At 50.8% G+C, this 23,993-nt stretch overlaps 1 protein-coding gene across 3 annotated transcripts in view; it reads right to left on the reverse strand.

Annotated features, from left to right (window-relative positions):
• Positions 1 to 23,993, reverse strand: part of PCSK6 (proprotein convertase subtilisin/kexin type 6) — a 139,591-nt gene that overhangs the window by 56,828 nt on the left and 58,770 nt on the right. For all 3 annotated transcript variants that reach the window (XM_040968765.1, XM_040968766.1, XM_040968767.1), the window contains exons 7-8: positions 8,336 to 8,508; positions 2,775 to 2,987 (exon numbers count right to left, since the gene is read on the reverse strand). In XM_040968765.1, the coding sequence (XP_040824699.1) occupies positions 2,775 to 2,987; positions 8,336 to 8,508 (386 nt within the window). The remainder of the gene's footprint in view (positions 1 to 2,774; positions 2,988 to 8,335; positions 8,509 to 23,993) is intronic.

The following is a 23,993-nucleotide window of genomic DNA, read 5'->3' on the forward strand; positions in this document are numbered from 1 at the left end:
TGACATGACCCCACAGAGGGAACCTCCACTTGCCCTTCTTCTTGGGGCACCTGGCATCCTGTCACTGACATGGTAGAGTCCCCGTGGCAAGCCCACCAGTCAGAGCCCACTCCCAAGCCACCCTAGCTGGAGGCTGCTCTTAAACAGGTACCCAGGTAGCTCAGAGAGTTTTTGCCATTTGGTCATGGATGCCATGGATGCCATTTGGTTCCACCTGGCAGTCCTCCTGAGGTCTGTGAGAGGTAGCACAAACAAGGCACCTGGGTCTACTGCACGGGCAGGCAGACCCGCAGCAGCTCTGACCTCGCAGGGCCTTCTGAGCTGGACAATGGAATCAGATGCTCTCTTTGGGAAGAGGAGGCTGGCCCTGCTGGCCACCTACTCCTCCCCCTCCTCTGACCATCACCCCCGGCCACCGACCAAGGTGGGTGTCAATGCAGGTCCCATTACAGCACAGCACAGGGCATACCTCCCTTCCGAGCCAAGGTGGGGAGCAGCTGCCTGAGAGCAACACCCATGGGATTCAACAAGATGATACTGTGGCCCTAGGCTCTCTGCCCTGCTGTGATTCCCACGTGCCTGAGGAAGGCATTAAGGTTGCTCATCAGCTGACCATAAGCCTGGGAGATTATCCAGGATCACAGGTGGGCCCAGCGTAACCACAGGACTCTTAGAGGTACAAGGGAAGGCGGCAAAGCCTGTTGGGGTGATCCGTGGTATGAAGAGGGAGCCAGGGGACACAGCCAAGGCACATGGTGACCCCAGAGCCAAGAATGGTCCTCAGCTGATTGCCCATGAGGAAATAGGAACCTCCCTCCTATGACCACGGGAAACTGAATGCTGCCAACACCCAAGGAAGAAGCCAACACATCTGCTGAGGGCCTCCAGAGAGGAACTTGAGCCTGTTGGCACCTTGGCTTCAGCCCTGGGAGACCCAGCAAGGCTGTTGGAGCCTGGAGCTGCAGGCCTGCACCTCCTGCTATACCTGCAATCTTTAGTTCTCGCAGCAACAGAAAGGCGACACTCGCACCCACCCAACTGGCACCACCCCAAGGCATCAAAATCTTCCAGGATAACCATCCACACCCACTGCCAAACATAGCTCTTTCTCAGGACTCGAGTGGCTGAGTTACCCAGGAGAGATGCTGAGCCTGCGCCATCTGGGCATAGAAGACTGGACGCCAGTGTCCCACTCCTGCCTTGCTTGTACTTGCTTGGCCGAGCTTGGGAGCCTCTGAGGGTAGGGAAGCAGGTGCAAGGCCATGAGCTCTCTGTTCCCAGCATCCTTCACTGCCAACAGCACGAGGACACGCCCTCCATGGGGCTTCACTGCAGACCACAGCAGTGCAGGTGCTCTACAGACTCGGGCTAGGCAATGGCAGCCAGCGAGGGAAACGAGGGTGACTGAGCCATGGCGGCTCCCTGGGAGCCCATGGCTGGCACCCCATGTGCAGCAACAGGGTCCTGGGGAGTGAGCAGAGAGGACTGAACCAAACTCGACAGTTTCCTCGTGCGTGTTCCTAGCACTGAGCCTGGACCACGGGGCCTGTTCGGTGGCCAGGCGAATGCTGACCTGGGAACTGTGACAGGCACCCTCAGGGGCTGAGCGTACACGCAGGCTCTGTGGTGCAGGGGGAGCACCATCCCCACTATCAGGGAACCCATACTGCGACTGTGCAGGGTGCTCTCTAAGCCCTCCTCCCAACAAAGTCACTTAAAACACACAACAAAAAAGAGAGTGAAGGCATTCTGAAGCTCCAGCATGTGCACCCACAGGCATGCACACCCTGGCAGCACAACCTGAGCACACACAGCCACAAGCCCAGCCTCCAGGACTGGGAGACGTGGCGCCCGAGTGAACCAGGCACCTGTTGGCATCCCGGCTGCCCATCCCAGCGTGTATGCTTGGATGGAGCAGGAAAAGCACAGCTTAAGTGAGTCCTTGGTGCAGTAGCTTGGGCCGTTGGCAGGCCAGAGGGGGGAAAGCTGCAGGCCGACCTCTCACACGCGCAAAGCAAAGCAGAGAACAGGAAGCCCGCCTGCTCCTGCTGGAAGAATGTAAATCTGCAAATGATTTCTAAAGGTGTGGCTGAGCAGCAGGAGGAATGAAAAAATGGTAGTGAGCTATAAAATAAAATCTTGTCTGGCCAGCTCCAAAGTCTCATATTTTTAAAAAATAGTCTAAAACTCAGGTTAGTGACTGTGCATTTAAATTCTGCATTAATTTGGGCTGGAACTTTTTTTTAAGTAGGAAAGTGTGCAGGGAAAAAAGCAGCAGAGATGCCTCCCATTTGCTAAATAGTTACGGCTTAAAAGATGAATCATTCTTACAGTCACCTAAGTGGGTGGCACAGACGGAAGCTTCTGCTTGAGGTGGAGTGCCCAGTGCAGGTCCTGTGGGAACGAGGCAATGCCTAGAAGAACATTTCTAGAATGTTCCACAAGGAAGTCAAGACTTTGACTCTATTTTACACATTGGAACCACACTGGTCAACTGGACTCCAAGGGATGTGACCATAGAATGCCAGAGAGCTAAAATGAGAGACAGCGAGCATGAACCCCATCCTTAAAGTGTATTTTTAGATCGCTCAAGCCGGAGTCAGTTGCCAAGGGTGTTCCTGGGAACAAAGCTGAACAGCAAGGTCTGGGGATGAGTGCCAGGTCCCTGAGGTTAAGCTGGAGGCCCCGGGATCTGGAACAATCCGGCCTTGACCTCACTCATCTTTGCTGGGAAGCCCATGTCCCATGCTCTCCCGCCAGGCAAGAGAACTCACGATTTTCCGCTCGTAAAAGGCCCCGCTGCTGTAGGTGGTGGCTAGCGTGGAGGCGCACTCCTCCAGGTACCAGGGCTTGTAGCCGTTCTCAGTGGTGCTGCTCACGGAGATGGTGTAGATGCTGTTGGTATAGCCATCGCAGGAGCAGTAGTCGCCCTCTCGCCCACCGTTCCCAGACGCCCACACGAAAATGGAGCCCAGGCCCTGCCGGCCCTGGAGGGGAGGAAGCAGCCGATGTCAGCTCTACCAGCTAAAGCCTGGCAGGTAGGGGAGCTGGGGCAGGGCTGGGGGTGGGGTGGCTCTTTGTACCTGGCCAGCATCAAGTTATCACAGAGCACAACAAGGTGCCAGCCACCAGCAGCTTGCCTTTTTTTTTTTTTTTTTAAAGATTGTTGATTTGTTTGAAAGACAGAGTTTTAGAGAGAGAAAGAACCAGAGAGAACTTCTATCTGCTGGTTCACTCCCTGAATGTCTGCAATGGCCTGAGCTGGGCAAGGCATCCGGAACTCCATCTGGGTCTCCCAAGTAGGTGGCAGGTGCTCAAGCACTTGGGCCATCTTGTGCTGTTCTCCCAGGCCATCAGCAGGAAGTTGCACTGCAGGTCAAGCAGTTGGGACTTGAACTAGCAACGCACATAGGTCGTGGTGGCTTCACCAGAACACCACAATTCTGGCCTCAGGAGCTTGGCGTCAAGGCTCTGTTCTGGTTTTAATGGTGCCTTTCTGTCTACAACATCAGCTGAAAAACTGGAGAAGCACAGGTTCACGCAGGAAGAGGGGTAGGAAAGACTACAAGTTCTCCCAGGAAAACTCGGGTGCCCAACAGAAGCTGCTCTCTTGCCCACAATCGCCTCCATGGTGGCTGAGAGTTGGAGACCTACTAGTGTCACAGGGACACTGAGACGACAGGTGACAGCACTGTCGGTAAGCTAACCTTTTTTGGATTGCAAGAGCCGGTCTTGCAGGGAGAACAAATATATACAATGCCCCAGTCGAGGAGAAGCCCTTCTTGGAGAGTGAAACCATCCTGAACACAGGGGCTGGAGGCTGAGCAGGGCAAAGGGTCCTGGTCCCCAGTGCCAGGGGGCAATGCATGGGCATCCCATTTAGAACCCTCTGCGCTCTCAGCCATGGGTGAGGGTTGGCACTGTCAGACCATCAATGCCTGTCCTAGTTGTAGGCTTCATCCAGATGCAGGTTTCTAAGACACATGCATGAAAATAAGGGAAGGTTCCTCAGTAACCTCTGACCAGACCAGGCATCATCCTGCCCACAGACATGTGCCAAGAGCTGGCTTGCAGGATTCTAGAACCATGGGTGCAGTCCTAGCAGCTGAATCTGCAGCAGGTGCAGAACCAGCCCCAGAACAGTGCCCCCATCTGAAGCTAAATCTGCTGGGCTGTGATCGCGCCTCTGCTGTTCAAACACACAGCCATCAGTCATGGTTAGGGTAACACTGACCTTCACCTTGTAATGCTAATTGCGTCAACTTGAAACGCTACAACCCCTGGCCATGGCATACTTAGCCCCAGACGCTGGGTTCTCCTGTCACCACCACGTGACAGAGCAGAGACACCTGCTCTGTGAGCCCCCACACCAGTCTGAGGCTCCCAGCAGAGATGCAGGAAGGTTCCTGACTCTGAGCTCAGCTGCTTCCTTCACTCTGCCTCCAAGGAGGGGCACCGCAGAAAATTTATTCACGCGCAGTAAGACAGTTCATCTGGGGTCAGCGCCACAGTGCATTGGGTTAAGCTGATGCTTGTGATACCAGCATCTCGTGAGAACGCCAACTTGAGTCCCAGCGGCTCTGCTTCCTACCCAGCTTCCTGCTAATGAGCTTGGGAAAGTGTGAAAGATGGTCCAAGTGCTTGGGCCCCTCTCCCCCATCCCGCCCAAATAGAAGGCTCAGGTAGAGTTCCAGGCTTCTAGCTCCAGCCTGGTCCAGCCCCAGTTGTTGCGGTCATCTGGAGAGCAAACCAGCAGATGGAAGATCTCTCTCTTTTTCTCTGTCACTCTTCTTAATCACAATCATATTAATAATAATCCCTAAGGATCAGCACAGTGCACACTAATCCTCTGCCTGCAGTCCCAGCATCCCATATGGACACTGGTTTGAGCTGCAGACACTTCACTTGTGCTCCAGCTCCCTGCTAATAGCCTAAGAAAGCATCAGAGCATGGCTCAAGTCCTTGGGCTCTTGCATCTACATGGGAGACCTGGAAGAGGTTCCTGGCTTGGGACCAGTCCAGCTTCCTCCACTGCAGCCATCTGGGGAGTGAACCAGCAGATGGAAACGTTCTCTCTCTCCCTCTTTCTTTCTGTAACTATTTCAAGTAAAAATAAATAAATCTTAAAAAAAAAAAAACCTTGATATTCTGAAAGAACGGCACAAAGTACTATGGGAAAGGTATATCTGCATTTAACGACCTGGAGGAAAGCACAAATTGAAAGCCACTTTTGAGCAACGAACATCTACTGAAAGGCATTTGCCTGCCACAGCCTATCCTTATTCCACAGGACAATCAGTCCAGACACCAATTCAAAATTATCCATAAAACACCATCGCATGGCAGAGGGGAGCTTGCAGCCTTACTGCTCCAAGGCCATGGCCCACAGGGCGCTCCCCAAACTTGAGCCCCATTCAATGCAGATCCTGATCTTGCCTAGTAGGTGAGCTCCCCGGTGATGCCAACGTGGCTGGTTCTATACCCTGCCTGGAATACCCAGGGCCTAAGGCACCATCTCACACCAACCATTACCTGGACAGTGCCTCCCCAAAGTACCAACTGTCTCTTGGCACACTTAAACTGGTTCCTAGAAAGGAAACATGGGAGCGAGCTGAAGGGAGACAGCAAACTCGGAGATCTGGGGTATGAACAACACACCTCCGCTAGATCTCCAGATGGCTTCACCCAGAAACCACTGGCTAGCAGCATCCTCAGGGCCATTCTGTTCTGTAATGCCACAACTTCAGCCTGATCAAGTCACAGCCTGGGGTCCTCCCTGGGGTGACTTTGTCCCAGATGGGCTGCCAAGTGCCCACTGGCCACCTGGACAAGGCCAACGTTCCTAGGGGCCATGAGGTCTGAGCTCAGCCTGCATACAAGCCCTGAGATGAGTGGGCCTTGTAAGCCTCGCCATGTGGCCGGGTCTCTGTGCCCAGCTGCAGCTGCCACAGGCTCCCAGCAGCAGGCCATGTCATCCAGTACAGACAAAGGCAGATTTGACTGCAAACAATCACAGGTGACAAACAGGGCAGCCAGGGGAGACCACAGGTGCTGAGAGAGGGGGTGGATGGGGAATGTAGTTGGGTTTGAGATTGTTCAGTTTCAAGGAGGATTTTCTGTGACAGCTTCAGACAGCTATGATTTAAGGTTCCCTCTATGACATATTTTACTTGAGAATGACTAAAGAAAAAAAAATTAAATGACCTCAATATTTCAAGAAACCATGACAAGAAGGTGAGGGACCACACGGCCCTCCTGCAGTCTCCAAGCATCCTTGTCTGAATGCAGAGGTCAGTGCAGGTGTGAGCAATGCTTCGTGCAGCTCCACTAGCCAAAGTCTCCTCCAGGCTCCATCTCCACATACCCCAGCAACAACATCCACTGAGGCAATGGGTTGCACCCCAAAACCATGGCCTCTTGCTCAAGCCACCCTCTCAGAAGCCTGAGTTCATCATTAACTGTAGGACGTTGCATGTCTCCTGTCAGTAGGCTGGGGTTGCAGGGAGATCAGGGACGGGAGTGGAGTAACACAAAGACGTGAGATGTTTACATGGTGGGTCCTTGCAGCCAGGGCTGGGATGGCTTTAGCAGGCCAGTGTGCTCCCTGCCCTGGCCCCAGCCCAGCCCAGCCCAGCCCAGCTGCTCAGCAACCTGCCTGAAGCCACCTTAGTGTTTCCCGCAGGCCCTACAATTAAAAGGAAGCTGCTGAGTGTCCACACTGGAGCCTGGGCCACGTGGTGTGGATGTGCCATGTGTGCCTACACCACCCCTCTTCCTTCACTGAATTTCTTCTCATGTGGAGTACCTGAGTGAGGACACAAGAATGGATGCCCCTACCTTCTCTCTCTGTTTTTTTTTTTAAAGATCTGTTTATTTGTTTGGAAGTCAGAGTTTCAGGAAGGAGAGACAGAGAAATTTTCCATCTGCTGGTTCATTTCCCAAGTGGCCACAATAGTCAAGACAAAGCAAGTCAAAGCCAGGAACCACAAGCTTCTTCTGGGTCTCTCACCCAGTGTCAGGGATCCAAGTCCTTGAGCTGTCCTCCCAGGCTGTTAGCAAGGAGCTGACGGGAAGTGGAGCAGCTGAGATACGAACCAGGGAGCATATGGGATACCAGCACTGCAGGTGCTGGCATCCTCCCCACCATAATGCTGGCTCCAGAAGTCCCTATGCCTAGTCACTCAAGCCCTGAGTAGTCAGGGTGAGGGAAACATCAGTGCCACAGGTACAGGAGCAGGTGCGAGCAGGTGCGAGCAGGTGTGAGCAGGTGCAGCTCAGGCGCACTGGCAAGGGGCAGAGGCTAGAGCAAGCTCCGATCCCAGGAAATGTATAGAAAAAGGGGAGCTCGGGGCTAAGGGAGAAAAGAACTCCCACAAGTGATCAAACAACGTGCCCAGGAAAGCAGTTACATCCCAGTACTTGCAACAAGGAAATCATGTGTAAGAGTTTAAGAAAAAAATTTCTCCTCGGGGCCAGGTCAGAAGCCAGCCAAGAAAGGTCATTGCAATACAGACCTCTGGTACTACTTGGTGATTATTTTTCTAACAATGCTTCAGTGGGCTCCAAACGACAAACAAACAAAAATTTAATGTTTTGAATCACATAAGTAGGGGCTAGAATTGTGACATAGCACCTTAAGCTGCTGCCTGTGGTGCCAGCAACCACTATGGGTATTGGTATTAGGAGTCCTTGCTATCCCACTCTCTGTTAATGACCTGGGGAAGCAGTGGAAGATGTGGGCTCCTGTACCCAGGTGGGAGACCGAGATGAAGCTCCTGGCTTTGGACTGGCCCAGCCCTGGCTGTTGCAGCCATCTGGGAGTAAACCTGAAGATGGAAAATCTGTCTCTCCTTTCTCTCGCTATAACTCTTTAAAAAAATCATAGAATAAAATGGACATGGTGCCCTCCATGCCCCCAGGCAGAGGTCAGAGATAACTGCCCTCTCTACAGAGACCTCGACCCTGCCAGGGCCTCCGGGACACTGACCACAGCAGTGTCTGCCTGTTCCAAGGAGCTGCCTGTGCAGCAGAAAGCTCTATGCTGGATACTTCCCTGGACAGCTGAGCCACATCCTGGGGCACCTTCTCCACCTGCACAGCCCAAACACCAGGCCAGGGGATCCAAGAGGGGCTCCTGCCACCTGCCTAGGCAGATCCAAGCCTGACACCCAGCTGCTTCCCACAGCACAGCAGGGATCTCAAGCCCATTCCTGGAGCCCCATGAGATGCTTCCCACCCCCTGGCCTCAGCCCTGTCCACTGTTTCAGGGCTAAGGCTGGTGTGGCCTCCATCCCTCCCCCAGGAAGTGGCCCCCATGGCCCTGGGTCACTCATACCTTTTTAATGCCATACTCAAAAGCCTGCTTGGCCAGGCGACCAGGCCCATCCACGGTCTTCCCATCATCATCCGGCCCCCAGCTGGCACTGTAGATGTCAATGTAGTTGGGTCGGATGCCCAGTGATTTGGCCTCCACCACATCGGTGACGTCACCATCCAGCATACGGATTCCTGCAAGCAGAGGGCTCCACATCAGTCAGGGGCTGGGGACTGAACCCCAGGAGGTAAGGGCTCAGGTAGGGTCTACTGGAAGGAACTGTCCATCCATGGGAAAGTTCTGGAAGGTTTGCTGTCCCATCCTAGGCTGGCTGACTTAAAGGAATGAAATGTGCCTCAGGTGCGCCCTAAAGCACTGCCACTGTATGGTGGTGAGGAAGGACATGATCCAGCAGCTTCCGGAAGGGAAGGAAACGGGGTCACCTCTGGCAGGTGGTGGGTTCTCGGAGACAGGAACCCTGAGTACAACTGCCTTCAAAGCCCAAACAGTGAACTTCCCCTGAGGTTAAGCAACGAGACAGGACTCAGAAGGAAGAAGCACAGAAAGCAGAGCTTGGCATGTGGGATCCTCTTGAGGGAAGCAGGGACAAACATTCCATGTGAATTAGTCCTCTCACCACATTAAGACTTACGTATTTATTTGAAAGGCAGCATTACAGAGATAAAGAGAGAGAGAGAGAATCTTTCATCTGTTGGTTCACTTTCCAAATGTCCACAATGGCCAGGGGTAGGCTATTCCAAAGCCAGTCTTCCAAGTCTCCCACTTGGGTGCAGGGGCCCAAGGACTTGGGCCATCTTTAACTGCTTTCCCAGGTGCATTGGCAGAGAGCTAGATTGTAAGTGGAGCAGGCAGGACTCGCGTAGGTGCCACTGGCAGCAGCTTTACCCACTATACCACTCCATGCATTTAATCACAGGGTTGATGTTGTGGTGTAGCAAACTAAGCCACCAACTTGAGCTGTCCACATCTCCAGTTTGAGTCCCGGCTGCTTTGCCTGTAGTCCAGCTCCCTGCTAATGCATCTGGGAGGATGTTCAGAATGCTTGGGGCTCTCCCACCCATGTGGGAGACCAGGAAGAAGCTCCGGCTCCTGGCTTCAGATTAGCCTGGCCCCGGTCTTCATGGCCATGTGGGGAGTGAACCAGTGGATGGAAGATCCCTCTCTCCTCTCTCTTTAATTCTATCATTCAAATAAAAATAAATCTTTTTTTTTTTTTTTAACAAAAAAGAGAAGATGGCAGACAGCATGAGCCCTCTGCTCAACACAGGAGTGAGGATGTCACCCCCGGGACCTCCTTCCCCTTCCCCGCTGTGTCCTCCCTGGCACCCTGTCAGAGGGCATGCTCAGAATGCTGGATGACTCATACCATGCTGTTTGCAACCTGCTGTTTTGAGGATAAGCACTCTTCTACGACACTTCCTCTGTCTTGCCTGCACAGGGAACTTACAGGCCACCAGAGACCCCTCCCAGTCCTGGCCCTGGCTCCCCACGATGCTTCAGGTATCTCCCTGAGGACCCATGCCCCTTTTCAGGTCAGGGGTCATGACGGGGCCAAGTGCCTCTCCGGTTTGCTAGCACCCAAGTGTCCAGCACGAGGCTCCTTCCTTTTCCATTTCTATTTCTTCAAGCCAAACACAGAGCCTACCCAGGTTCAGCTCGGCACATCTTTTTCTTTAATCTTAAAGATTTGCTAACAGAGTGATGTGAAAGAGTCACATAAGGGATGAGCAATCTTCCATCCATTGGTTCACCTCCCCAAACGACCGTAACCACCAGGGCTGAGCCAGGCGGAAGCCAGGAGCCAGGAGCTGCTTCTGGCAGCAGCAGGAGTCCAAGCACTAGGGATGCTGGGCCCATGTGCCTCATGGACAGTGAGTGCAGCCAGTGTAGGAAGTTGGTTGTCAACTGCAGGACCCAGTCCGGAGCAGAATCCTACACACAACATGCCCACACATCGCAGAGAGCAATGATGGGCATGAGCACAAAAGGGTCACCACACCAGCCAGGGTACAGAGTGAGGCTGGGCCCAACTCTGGGCTCTGGGTAAAAACTCTTCAGCAATGCCCTTGGTGACCCAACACTGCCATGATAAGGCCCGAACACCCCCTCACCACTAGCATGGACTTTAAGTTCATCTGAGTCCAGGAGTCAAATCCTACCCAAACTACAGCACCCCACCAGCCAGACAGGCCACCAAAACCAATTCTGATGCCCTAAAGGTGAAATTGCACCTGCTGCTCCTTGGCCATTTCCATACAAATCACTAGCATTGAACTGCTCATTCTGGAACAAGCAGAACAGGCAGCTAGACACCCAAAAATATGGAAGGACATAAAATCAAACGATTTCCTGACAGCTCTCACAATACTTCTCAACTTGGAAGAGGACGGACGGATGTGTGGGGAAGCAAGCGTCGTGTATTTAGACATTAATGGAACATCTATTTTCCCCAACACTGACAAGTCGCCAAGCGAGAAAAGGTAAATATTTTCAGTGGACGCCTGCTGCTCCAACATTAGCTTGAAATGTGAATGGCTCTCTGCAAATGCCAAAGAGAGGGAAAACAGTAATCACTTTTCTAATGAAAAAAGAAAGGCCCATTTGCTGTAAATTGCTGGGTACAAAAATAATTTGGACAGACTGTTCTGACGGTGAATTAACTCCCCGTTGTCAGCAAGCTAATGGAGTGCCGCCCCGCACGCTGGCTTCACAGCTCAGTGGGATCAACACGCTTGACCTGTCAGCTACTCGGATGCAGCTGTGGGCACGGGGTGGGAGGTGGCTGCTGTGTGCCCAGGTGAAGGATGCAGGCTCTGAGACCCTCTTGGTGACACCTCGTGCAGGTCTGCCTCGCTCTCTACCATATACACATCTTTCAAAAACTGCTTAAATCCCAACATTTGTTTTTTAATGCCATGGGAGGACTTGCTAAAATGGATGATTTTACAAGCTTCTTGGTGAAGTTAAACAACAACAACATGTCTTTTCTCCCCCTCCCTGGCTTCTTATTTTGATTTTTCAGAACAGGTTTGCGGGAGGCAAGGTGGACCCATCAACACACAGGGGCTCTAGGGAGCAGCACAAGACAGGGCGTGGTGAGTGGGGCACCTGCAGCCATCCATGCACACACACACATTCACAGTACATGGAAAAGTACACACACACACAGGTAGGAGGAATACAAGCACACGGCACACACACAATTCAAGAAGTCCATCCTGTCCTGACTGCAAACGTCTGCAGGAAGCCACGGCGCCGGGCAGCTGGGCCATTTGTGTCCGTGGAGAAGTAATGACTTTTGCCTCCAGCTAATGAATGGCAATGTAAGAGCCGTGAGAGCGGTAGGCAAAATTAGACCATGTGTGACCAATGGGCCTCCAGGACACATTTTGCTCATTAATCCTGAGCCTATTTTAGTAAATCCACAGAGGGTTTTTCTTTCTCTTTTCTTTTCTTTCTTCTTGTTTTTTTTTTTTTTTTTCCTTTTTCCAACAGAACAACATTACATCTTGTGCTAGGAGTGGCTGTTCTGGGCCAACAAAGGTCTCAGCAGCTGTTTAGACACAACACCGACCTACAGGCTGTCCCCATTAGCACTCAAGATGGGACTCCTGGCTCCCCAGAATGCACCTGCACACAACATTGGTGAAAGCAGCTTGAGGGAGCCAGGGCTGCCAGGCTGTCAGGGTGCTTCTCCATCCACATTGTGGCAGGCGCGATGCGTAGCAGGTGCGATGGGCAGTCCACTGCTGCCTCCTGCTTCAGTCCTGGTCCTGACAGACCCACGATAGCTGTTTGCAGAGTGGAAAGGCAGCTGCAGTCAGAGAGGTGAGATCACAGATGTGTGTCTGTGTTCTGTGACCTCAGTGCTGCTGCAGTGAGCCCACAAACTTGTTCTCACATCCGACTGGAGGCCTGGAACGAGGCTGGTTCCAGATGTGGGCTGTTCTAAGCATGTCTTCTCAATGTCTCTATTCTGACGCATGAAACTACCTAGGTCTCACAGACCCCTCTTCCAGTGCTGGCCAATTCCCAGGGGAGGTAAAGAATCGCCCACCTTCCATGTGCCAATCTGCCATCCACAGCCTGTGTCCCACCACCTCCCTTCCTGGGCTCACATGTTCTCTCTGCCCTCCTCACCCTAGGGCCTGTTCCAAAGGACAGCCCCTTGGTACCTGCCAGTCCTGCACCTGCTTGCCCTGCCTTCCTGGCTGTTCTCCATGGAAACACCGTCACAGCTCCTGTCCACATTTCCCCAACCTGTCTCTGTCTCCTGCCCTATCCAGGCATGACCCTACTGGGGCCCTGTGTGCCGTGCTGTGCTCTTGCCTCCTGGGAATTGTGAGCCACACTCTACTCTTTCAATCAATGTCAGTCACTTCCTCAGCTGCTGGCCTTGCCAAAGCCGCGCAACAATGCAAGGTCTCTGTCCAAACAGGCTTTTGCAGCATCAGGCCCTGCGAGAACTTCAAAGGGAGGGGAGGAACTTGGGTTGTGCAGATCTGACACCTGCCTGGACTATTCCTTGCTGCTCCTCCCCCCCAACCCCAGGAAAAGGGGGCTGTAAAACTAAGGGGCACTGCCCAGGATGGCCAGTGGCAGCTTGGGACACAGGAGCCAACAGCAGGCTTCTGAGCCTGTAGGCTCAGCTGGCAAAAAAGCCCAGGTGGATTTGCACTGACAACAGAGAAACCAAATCCACAGCTCGCCGTGGTTGCTGCAGGAGACCATGCCCAGCAGAGCACATGGGCCACGGACAGCTTGAACAGGTTTATTTTGTTCCAGTGCTATATTTGTCACAGGAAGTCCTCCTGTGAGCATCTGCAAGGACACTGCAAGGACTGCCCAGAGCCAGTCTCACCTGTTCCACAGGTACAGGCCACAGCAGAGTGACCTCAGGGAGGGCGTGGCCATCAGAGACCCAGGGCACGGGGCAGGGCTGACCTGTGTACCTCCTCCTTCTAGTTTTGCTGTGAGCTAGTGGCAAGGTTGGGTGGCGGGGCTTTGGGGTGAAGCAGGATGAAGGAGGCAGAGCCCCAGCTCCAGATGACATAGGGTCTGAACGCTCACCAGCTCCCCACAAACTTCTCAGCACGTCTGAGACCTTTTGGCTTTGCAAAGCTCTAGGGGACTTTGCAATATTAGTCGGCCCTTCTTCAAATGTTCATAGACCAAACAGCTTCACAGTAGTGCTAAGGAGGCCGGATGCTATGACACAGAACCAACACCATTAACCACTTTTTATGGGCACAGATTAATTTCTCTGGGAGGCACTTAAATGTTTTCATGTTTATGAAAGGAAAAACATGAATCAGTTTCCCGAGCAAACTACGGAGCAAACACACCAGCAGAGACCTGGCTGTGGTCCTTGACTTATTCCCAGAAGCAGTGAAAACACAGCCTGAAAAGACCCGTGAGCCTTGGCGGGGGCCAGGGGGTGGGGGCTGGCAGGGTACTCCTCACACTCCAGGGAGCCTGGCCCAGAAGCCACCTGTCCCCTGCCCAGCTTCCTCCTCACCCAGAGCCCCATGCTACTGGCACCAAGACCAGCAGGTGTCTAGGACAGCCCTCTTGTCCTAGGAAAACTCTCCCACCTTGTTAAGCAATGTATAAGAAACCTGCCACAGGTAGGGCTTTGTTTAATGCTACAGGGGTAGGGCGGGCAACACAGTCCAGCCAGGCTCCTGGCTTCAGCCTGGCCCAGTCCCAACCAATGCAGCCACACAGGCTGAACCAACAAGTGGCAGAATTCTTTATCTCTCTGCCTTTCAAATATAGAAAATAAATTTTTACAAAATAATAATTTAAAAAGTTACAGACACAAGGCTGTCCATGATAGCTTTGGCTGAGGAAGAGGCAGTGGCACAAGTGGCTCCCCGGGCAGCCCAGGTTACAATGGGGCCTGGAGCCAGGAGGAGCCAGCACGGTGGACAGGCGCCCACGCACAGACATCAGCAGGAAGAGCTCTCTGGGGAACTCAGCATGGAGCTAAGCTTGTGAGGGCATTGAGCTGAAGCCAGGGAATGCAGCCTAGTCTGCATGTCCCCTTTAGCACCATCGGGCAGAAGCAGATGGGCTAAGAGAGCAGCAGTGTTACACGGAGTGAGAGAGAAGTGGAAGTGGGCTCTAGAATGCAGCACAGCAGGGAAGCCGCCGCCTGCAGTGCCAACATCCCATACAGGCCCAGCTAGAGAGCCAGCTGCTCCACTTCTCATCCAGCTCCCTGCTAATGCCCTGGGAAAGCAGTGGAGGACAGCCCAAGGCCTTGGGCCCCTGCACCCACATGGGAGACCCAGAAGAATCTCTGCAGACCCAGAAGACTATGGGCTCCTGGCTTCAGACTGAACCAGAAACAGCTTTGGCCATTGTGGCCATTTGGGGAGTGAACCACTGGATGAAAGCTCTCTCTCTTCTCTGTAACTCCGCCTTTCAAATACGTAGAATAAATCTTAAAAGAGAGAGAGGAGCAAACTAAAAAGTGAAACAAAAACCAGATAAACCCAAAGAGATCAGGTCACAAGAACAAACAGAAAAGGCCTTGGAAGTGTCACAAGCATCCTCACAACAACATAAGCAGATGCACTTGTGTTACCGGGCAGACACAGTGCAACCTTCTCCCCATTCTCCCGACTACAAAAAAGCCCAACCCAGAAAACAAGCCAGCAAACTCTGAAGGGGAGAGGAGAAGGCAGGTGGGCCGGGGACCCGAGGCACAGCGACACACAGCTGGCCTCCTGCCAGGTCTCCGCATGGTTCCCATGGCCGAAGGTGCCCACACCGGCCACCCAGAGTCAAAGGTCCGCAGACAGCAAAGCCACAACAAATGCCTACATGCTCCAGTGCGAACCCAGCAGAGGGCTGGTCCCAGAACACAGTAGCAGCCACATAATGACTGCTCCACTAGAGCCAAGCACCACAAGAAAAACGGCAGGACCCATCCCTCTGTGGGGCAGCCAAGCCTCCATAGGAGGTCCAGACCTCCACCCAGGGAGGAAGCCACAAGGCACCCTCAGGCTCTACTGGCTGCTGTGAAAGCAGCGAGAGGAACGTGGGTCTGTATCCTCTGGAACAGACACACAGACACAGTCCATGGTGTCTGCGGACAGGACAGCACCCAGAAGGCCTGCTCTGCTACCCCTGCCCCTGGTGATCAGATGTCCTTTCCTCCTTCCTGGATCTGCATCCGGAGGTCCCAGGGAGACTCTGGATTTCCACCGTGGCCGAGGGAAATGACGTGACCTCCCTGGGGTGTCACTGGAGGCATGCGGGCACCTGGAGCTCCCACCATTCTGACCTGGAAGTCTGCCTGCACCTGGCAGTCACGACCCAGTGCTGTATTCCTCGCCCTCAGCCGTGGCTGCACCAGACAAAGCCAGCTGAGCCAGGCTCGCAGCACTTCACACATCAAACAACATGTGGGTTTCAGGAAACAATCCCGCACAACCAGTCAGATCTCAACCGGCCAAGGCGGTGACAAGGACACTAGCACAATCTGACAGACTGTGAAGCCAGCATGATGAACTGCGTCACTGGGAACTTACAAATAATGAGCAAAACTGGGCAGCTCCTCACAGAAACAGACGATATAAACGAGAATCAGACAGAGCTATCCTGACAGAAAGTACAGTAATCGAAATAAAAAGCTCAGTGGAGTTTTTCAATAACAGATTGCAGGTAACAGACAAAGGAAATGTACTGGAAAACAGAATAATAGAAACTACCCAATCTGAACAACAGAAATAAAAGAAGTTTTTTAAAAAAATGAACAAAGGGGCTGGCATTGTACCACAGTGAGTTATGCTACCACCTCTGACACCGGTATCCCAATGGGCTCTGGCTCCAGTCCCGGCTGCTCCACTTTTGATCCAGCTCTCTGTCAATGGCCTGGGAAAATAATGGGTGATGAACTCACATTTTTGGGTCCCTGCACCCATGTGGGAGACTCAGATGAAGCTCCTGGGTGCTGGTTTCTGGCTTAAGCACCTGCTCTTACAGCCATTTGGGGTCTGAATGAGCAGATGAAAAATCTCCCTCTCTTCCAACTCTGACTTTCAAATAAATAAGTAAAATAAGTCTTAAAAGTTTCAGCAGAGACTCAGGAACATATGGGACTAAAACAAACATCTAAACTCATGTTTCTGCATTTCCATAAGAAGAGCAGGACTGAACAAAAAGCCACCCAAGGAAACAATGGCTAAAGGACATCCAAATGTGGAAAGAGACACATACACACAGAGTCACTAAGATTTGCTTCTCCTTTTGAGTTTCACTAAATGATGTCTGATGGGGGAGGCAAAAATGACAGCATTATCTAATATGAGCCAAAAAGATATATTTTAGGTAATTATATCACAACAAGTGTATCTGAGAGAGGAGAATGGGACGTAAAGGAAGGCACAGTTTGCAGACTCCAAGCTGGCAGGATGATGACGCTGGTACACAGTGGTGAGCTATGCCTATAGAACATGCTACAAAGAGAGCCCACCGAGAAAGTTACATAGTCAAAAAGCACTGGATAACCAAAGCGTAGTTCCCAAGTGTTCAGCTAACCCAAAGAAAAATAAACAAAAGGCAGAGAAAACAACTATAAAATAACAGGTTTATGCCCTAACAAATCAGTCATTACATTAAATATAAATTATTTAAATTCAGCAATTTAAAGATTTATTTTTATTATTATTTCATTGGAAAGGCGGATATACAGAGAGGAGAGACAGAGAGGAAGATCTTCCGTCCGATGATTCACTCCCCAAGTGAGCGCAACGGGCCGATACTATGCCGATCCGAAGCCAGGAGCCTCTTCCGGGTCTCCCACGCGGGTGCAGGTTCCCAAAGCCTTGGGCCGTCCTCGACTGCTTTCCCAGGCCACAGGCAGGGAGCTGGAAGGGAAGCGGGGCTGCCGGGACTAGAACCGGCGCCCACATGGGATCGCAGGGCGTGCAAGGCGAGGACCTTTAACCACTTGCGCCACCGCGCCAGGCCCTAAATTCAGCAATTTAAAGAAAGTGATTGCTAAGTATTTAGTCCAAACACATGCTGTTGAACAGAAACTCGGTTCAAATATAACAACATAGGTAAGTTAAAAGTAAAGGACAGAAGTGGTAATATCATGTAACCATTAATCAAAGAGAAGCAGAAATGACTGCATGAATATCAGATAAAATAAACTTTAGAGTCAACAAAATCATCAGAGGCAGAGAAAAATGCAGTTATGGGTCTGTATTTTTAAAATTTTTTTGAACTTAATATCTAAACCTAGCCAAATTGCAGGAAGAAAATTAAAACCTTTTTTTTTTTTTAGGTTTCAAAGCTCAAAAGACTACTATCTATAAACCTACCCATATGCACAGCAAGCACTCAAAAACATGTCTTAAAGAAAATGATTTTGTACATGAGAAAATCCAGTAAAATTACAAGGTAACATGAAAGGAAGATTTGAGAAATCACAGCAATCAAAGGAATTGGTCTACCTTTACAGGCCGCTCCACCCTGTGGACAGATGACACGAAACTGTCATGAATAACACCCAGTGACCTCAGCTCGTGGAGAAGCTGAGAGGATGCAGAGTTGGGTAAGCTGTTGGCTTTGCCCAGGGAAAGGGCACGAGCACTCCTACTGTAGGTAAGCATAAACCGACAGCCATGTGATCTAGGGTAACCGGCTTAGAATGAAAAGAAACTGAGAGAAGACACTGTACCTACAAAGGCATGTGTCTACATCTGTACGCATGCCTTCTCTCTCTCATACACACACACTCCAAAGTATGACACACAGGAATAAATCCAAACAAAGCACAACTTCAACCTGCACCTGGATGAATACTTGCACCATATCCCCTTTTTAAGAGCCTTTTCAATTGTGTTAAATAAATGCACAGACACATGCTGCTTACAAAATAAGGTTAAAACTGGGGGAAATGAAAGAACATTTTTAAAAAAATCCCTGATAGTGTGATAACTGCAAGTGTGGCAGTATGCATATGTACCAATGTGCAAGTAAAAAACAAAACAAAACAAAAGACAGGACAAAGAGGAAGGCTACCATGTGGACTGAAGGCATACAACACTGAGAAGAGGTGCCTCGCGTCTACGCTGTAACACAGCCGTACAAGCTACACTGCAGAACAGGAAGCCACTGACCCACCTGTACCATTACAGAAATGAACAGTCTGGCCCCAAAACAGGGAGATCCCAAACCAGGAAGATCCCAGAACGTCTGGATCAGTTGGGTCACACACAAGGGTGAAAAATACAGAGCTCTTTGTGTTGGTAGGGGCCAAGCTGAGGACGCAAGGTCTGTTGGCAAGGTTGCGGTGGGGCCAACTAGCCCCAGGAGGCAGAAGCAGCGGCCTCAACTCGCATTGCCGTGAGGGCCTAGCATGCACCAGACTGTAGGTTCTATAAGAGAAACCCCAAATTCATATTTGTACCAAAAAAAAACCCTCTTAATATGTCACTGTGTGCTTAGTTTTAAAAAACCAACCACCTAGACCAAACCAAGCAGCTGTAGATGGCAGGCAGCTGCGGGCCACCAGCTGCAGCCTTAAGGCTAACATGCACACACACTGTGTTTCGGATTCGCTGTGTCGGATAGAATGGTCTGCAGGATCGATACACGTGTGCTCAGTAAGGACAAAATGAAAATACTTGTCAAATGTCCACCAGGATATTTACAAAGGTTGAACATATGTTTGGACACAAGAAAATTCCTAATCAATTCCAAACAGTAGATATCACTGAATAATCTCTGATCCTCATGCAATAAAGGTAAAAATTAGCAACAAAAGGAGCAGCAGAAGTAACCATTTGGGAAGTTTTCTAATCTTTTCTAGGGGACTGATGCTGAGGCACAGTGAGTTAAGGTTCTGCCTGCAATGCTGGCACCCCGTAAGGGTCTAGGTTCAAGTCCTAGCTATTCTACTTCCAATCCAGCTCCTGCTAATGTGCCTGCGAAGGTAGCAGAAAATGGTACAAGTGGTGCACTTGGGACCCTGCCACCCACGTGGGAGACGTGGATGGAGTGCCAGGCGTCTGGCTTTGGCCTGTTCCAGCCCAAGCCTTAGGGGCCATTTCGGAAGCAGAGGACAGATAGCCACTCAAGCAAGCAAGCACTCTGCAACCTCCTCTCCCCACTCCTTAATGCTGCTTTTCAAATAAATATAAAGTCTCTTCTAAGTGATTCTTGTATCAAAGAGAAAAATTCAGAAATGGAGAGCATTAAGAGCCCCATGCAATTAAGCCAGTGATAAACGTTGAAAGGAAAATCTAGAGAACATTTATTTATTAGAACACATAAAATCGAAAAACAAAGAAGGCTTCCATCGTAGGAGCTAGGGACAAACATCACACACATTTAAAAGCTGAAGGAACTAACAGAGGCAAGTAAGAATTCATGAAGTAGAAAGAAGAGGAACTTTCAAATCCTACTTCATCGGAAAGGGCAGCTTTTGATGAATCCAGGGGAAACGAATCGCTGTCAGAGACAGGATTAGGAACAATTGCAGCTATCAAGATGGAGGATGGTTCTTAAAGTCATGAACATATTCAGTTGAGGTCATATATTTTAAAGTCTGGCGAAATGGGCGAGTTTCTGGGAAAATTTAATTAACTAAAATTTCCTCAAGGAAAAATAAAAAAAACCTGAATAGACCCAGTCCTTTGGAAACCTGAATATCCACACAGAGTGACTGATGGGTTTTAACATTTCAAAACCCAGGCGTCATCCGTAACACACAGTGTTCCAGAGTGCTGCCAGCAGTTTCCTAACGTCCTGCGAGATTGGCCTCCTTCTGATACCTGACTGTGGAGAGGCAGTGCTGCCCACTCAGGAGGCCCACACTGAACGTCTCCTTCCCAGGTCAGGGCTCCCCCCAGGCCGGGGCTCCCACCCAGGTCAGGGCTCCCACCCAGGTCAGGGCCCCCCAGGTCAGGGCCCCCCCAGCTCAGGGCTCCCTCCAGCTCAGGGCTCCCACCCAGGTCAGGGCTCTCCCCTCCTCAGGGCTCTCCCCACTCAGAGCTCCCCTCAGGTCAGGGCTTCCCCCAGGTCAAGGCCCCCCCCCAGGCCAGGGCTCCCACCCAGGTCAGGGGTCCCCCCCAGGTCAGGGCTCCACCCCCCCAGGTCAGGGCTCCCCCCAGGCCAAGGCTCCCCCCCATCAGGACTCCCCCAGGTAAGGGCTCCCCCCCAGATCAGGGCTCCCCCCAGGTCAGGACTCCCCTAGGCCAGGGCCCCCCCAGGTCAGGGCTCCCCTAGGCCAGGGCCCCCCCAGGTCAGGGCTCCCCCCAGGTCAGGGCTCCCCCCAGGTCAGGGCTCCCCTAGGTCAGGGCTCCCCCCAGGTCAGGGCTCCCCCCCCAGGTCAGGACTCCCCCAGGCCAGGGCTCCCCAGCTCAGGGCTCCCCTGAGGTAGGACTCCCCCAGGTCAGGACTCCCCTAGGCCAGGGCCCCCCCAGGTCAGGGCTCCCCTAGGCCAGGGCTCCCCCCAGGTCAGGGCTCCCCCCCCCAGGTCAGGACTCCCCCAGGCCAGGGCTCCCCAGCTCAGGGCTCCCCTGAGGTAGGACTCCCCCAGGTCAGGGCTCCCCAGCCCTGGCTACTGCAGGTACCTGGGGCGTGGATCCACAGACAGAAGACAGTTCACGCTCGCTCGCTCGCTTACTCTCTCCCTCCCTCCTTCTCTCCCACTCCTCCTCCCTCTCCCTCTTTTTCTGCCTTTCAAATAAATCTTTAAAAATGTGTTTTGGAAATTAAGAAAGAAAAATCACTAATATAATTTAATAATATTCAACAGATCAAATAGTAAAACTGAATAAAAAAACCACAATGATCTCAATAGACTTAAAACATGTAATAAAATTCAGTGTTCATTCCTGATCAGATTTTTGGTAAATTAGAAATATAATAAAACGTTTTTGATAAATGATAATTATAGGAAACCTACACCATTGCTGCTAGTGGTCTAAAACTAGAAGCATGCCAGTGATATAAAACAGAACTAGGGATCCATGAACCACTATTCAATATTCACCAGGCGTCCCCATATGTTGAAATAAGATAAGAAAAAAAAGTTGTTTTTGTTAACTTGATAGAATCACCTGTATGTTCACAGCTAGTTAAGCTCACACTGATTTGGAAAAGCTAAAAGGATCAAGGGGCAAAACCAGGGTCCCTAGAGCTCGACAGACAGAAACAACAGCACGTGCCCTTGGCCACTCCAGGAACCATCAGTCGCAGAGAAAACCAAGCCAGGAATAAAGCTAGTGAGCACTAGGAAGGATTTAAACAGAGAAAGGAATACAACTCCCTTCAATGACGTAAAACAAGACCTGCATTAACAGACATGCCATGTACTTGGGTGGGAAGACTCCATATGCACAGGCTGTCATTTCTGCCCCGATTAATCTACAAAGTCCATGCCACCCCAGGCAAAATCCCTCCAGGACTTCTTTGTTTAAATGTGAGATTCCTAAGCTCATCTGAAAGGAAAAATGTGCAAAATCAGCCATGAAGTTTTTGAGGAACTGAAGTGACAGGAAAAATTAGCAGAAAATGTTAGAAGACCAAAATTCTTCCCAGGTATATTCAACAGGTGGTACTATTCAGGATTAAAAAAACAAACAACCCACAGGCTAATGAAACCAAAGGCAGGATCCAGCACACACATCGGAACCTAAAATGTCGATAATGTGGATGTAGGGATCATTGAGTGTAATTTTTATAGAAAACAAAATCAGAGGGCAGCGCTGTGGCACAGTAGGCTAAGCTTTCAGCTACGGTGCATCCGCATAGGCACAGGTTCGTATCTGGCTGCTCCACTTCCCATCCAGCTTCCTGTCTGTGGCCTGGGTAAGCAGCGGAGGATGGCCAAGTCCTTGGGTGACTAGGAAGAAGTTCTGTCTCCTGGCTTTGGGTTGGTCCAACTCTGGCTATTGCAACTATTTGGAAAGTGAACCAATAGATGGAAGCTCCTTCTCTGTTTTTTTTTCTCTGTAAATCTTCCTTTCAAATAAAAATAAAAATTTTCAAAAGAAAAAAAAAAGATATCAGATTTCTCTTTCCCATCAGTCACAGAAAAACATTCCATATGGATTAAAAAGCTAAGCAGGAATGACAAAAACATCCAACTTTTAAGATGAACTATTGTTCACAAACCACTGTTTTTTCAAATAAATAAATAAAATAAAACCAGGAAAACAGACTTGGGGTTTTCTAAGCTGGATCTTAAACCCCAGAGTCATAAAGAAAAGAGAACAAACTTGATATTATAACAACTCTAACCAGATTTTTAAAATAAAATGCTACATGTAGGAAAAAATTAAAAATTCAATGTGCAGCTTGGAGATGTCATAAAAAATTAAACTTCCGTAAAATGCAATTTACCAGGGACTACCCCCATTCTCCTCTCAGAACGCAAAGATGACAGCATGCAGGCCTGCAGATTCCTGGGATTGGAGAACCCTCCCCACCCATTCCCCACAAGGTAGGAGTCACCCCTAGGGACACTGTGCTGAACAGTTGCACTATATCTTTCATTGAAGTATTTTTATACAATAAAACACGTAAGAAACTTGTGCAATATTACAAAGAGAGCAAGCTAAATTCTGTCTACACAAGCATGCGGTCCACGTTTTAGGTGATTTTATAATGTGTCCACAAATTCTTGTACACTTTCCTAGTCAAAGCATGGAGCCAGACTTCCTGCTCCTTAGATACACAGTAAACTGTGTCTGTGTAACAAACAGGGTGGTGGAGGAGATGGGGTGAGACTCTGGGACTAGTCCTCCCTGCTCCCCTCAACTGGGACTATCTGCAGTGAGGGAGGCTAGCTCCAGCGGATGGGGACCCGTGGACCACACTAGGCACAGAGGCACACATGGTGAGAACTCAAAGCAGCCAGCAAGGAGCCAAGGCACAGCAAGCAGCCACATCTGTGACCCCATGTGGAAGTAGATGCTCCAGCCCGGGTTAAGCTTTCTCAATGCCCTCACAGCCACTGGGCCAGAGCCATTTGGCCCGGCCCTGTGCTAAAACTGAATGTCTGTTACTATAAGTGTCCCTTGGAATGACAGTCATGGAGCCATGGAGAATTGATGCACAACCAAATTGGTACAGAAACATAAACCGCAAGCTTTAGCTCCAACAATGGCAGAGTAGTTCGTAGTTGACTAACTCTTCTAAAGATAACCATCATAAACTCTGAAAACAATATTTATTTGAAACAACCGTAGCTTGAGGGTACTGGAGGGTAACCCAAAGAAAGAAGAAGCACAAGGTGAGGTGTGTCCTCCAAAGAAGGGAGGTGTTGTGGGACTGATCCAAGTCATGGGACTTGTCCCCTAGGGAGTGCCCCACTCCCCGGGCAGAGAGTAAAAGTCAGTTAGGAACATGTCCTCTTCATTCTCCCCAGCCGGTCAGGAGAAGCTGGGGATCTGGCAAAACCTCAGAAGAGAGAGGACATGCAAACTCCCTGAAATCCCTTGGCTGACCTCTGACCTTTACATGTCTGGGCACAAAGCTAACAAATCTGAGAGGAAACAAGAGCTGAAGAGCTGAAGGAGTTGAGCAGATATTTCAACTGCTGCCCACTGCAGGGCACTCAGTCTGGGCTCTGCCAGGCTCAGTTACAGGTCTTGGCAAACACGCCCTTGAAAAAGCACAGGTGTCGTGG

This window comes from Ochotona curzoniae, unplaced genomic scaffold (assembly GCF_017591425.1).
Source record: "Ochotona curzoniae isolate NIBS_2020 unplaced genomic scaffold, NIBS_Ocur_1.0 scaffold_4701, whole genome shotgun sequence".
Taxonomy (NCBI): domain Eukaryota; kingdom Metazoa; phylum Chordata; class Mammalia; order Lagomorpha; family Ochotonidae; genus Ochotona; species Ochotona curzoniae.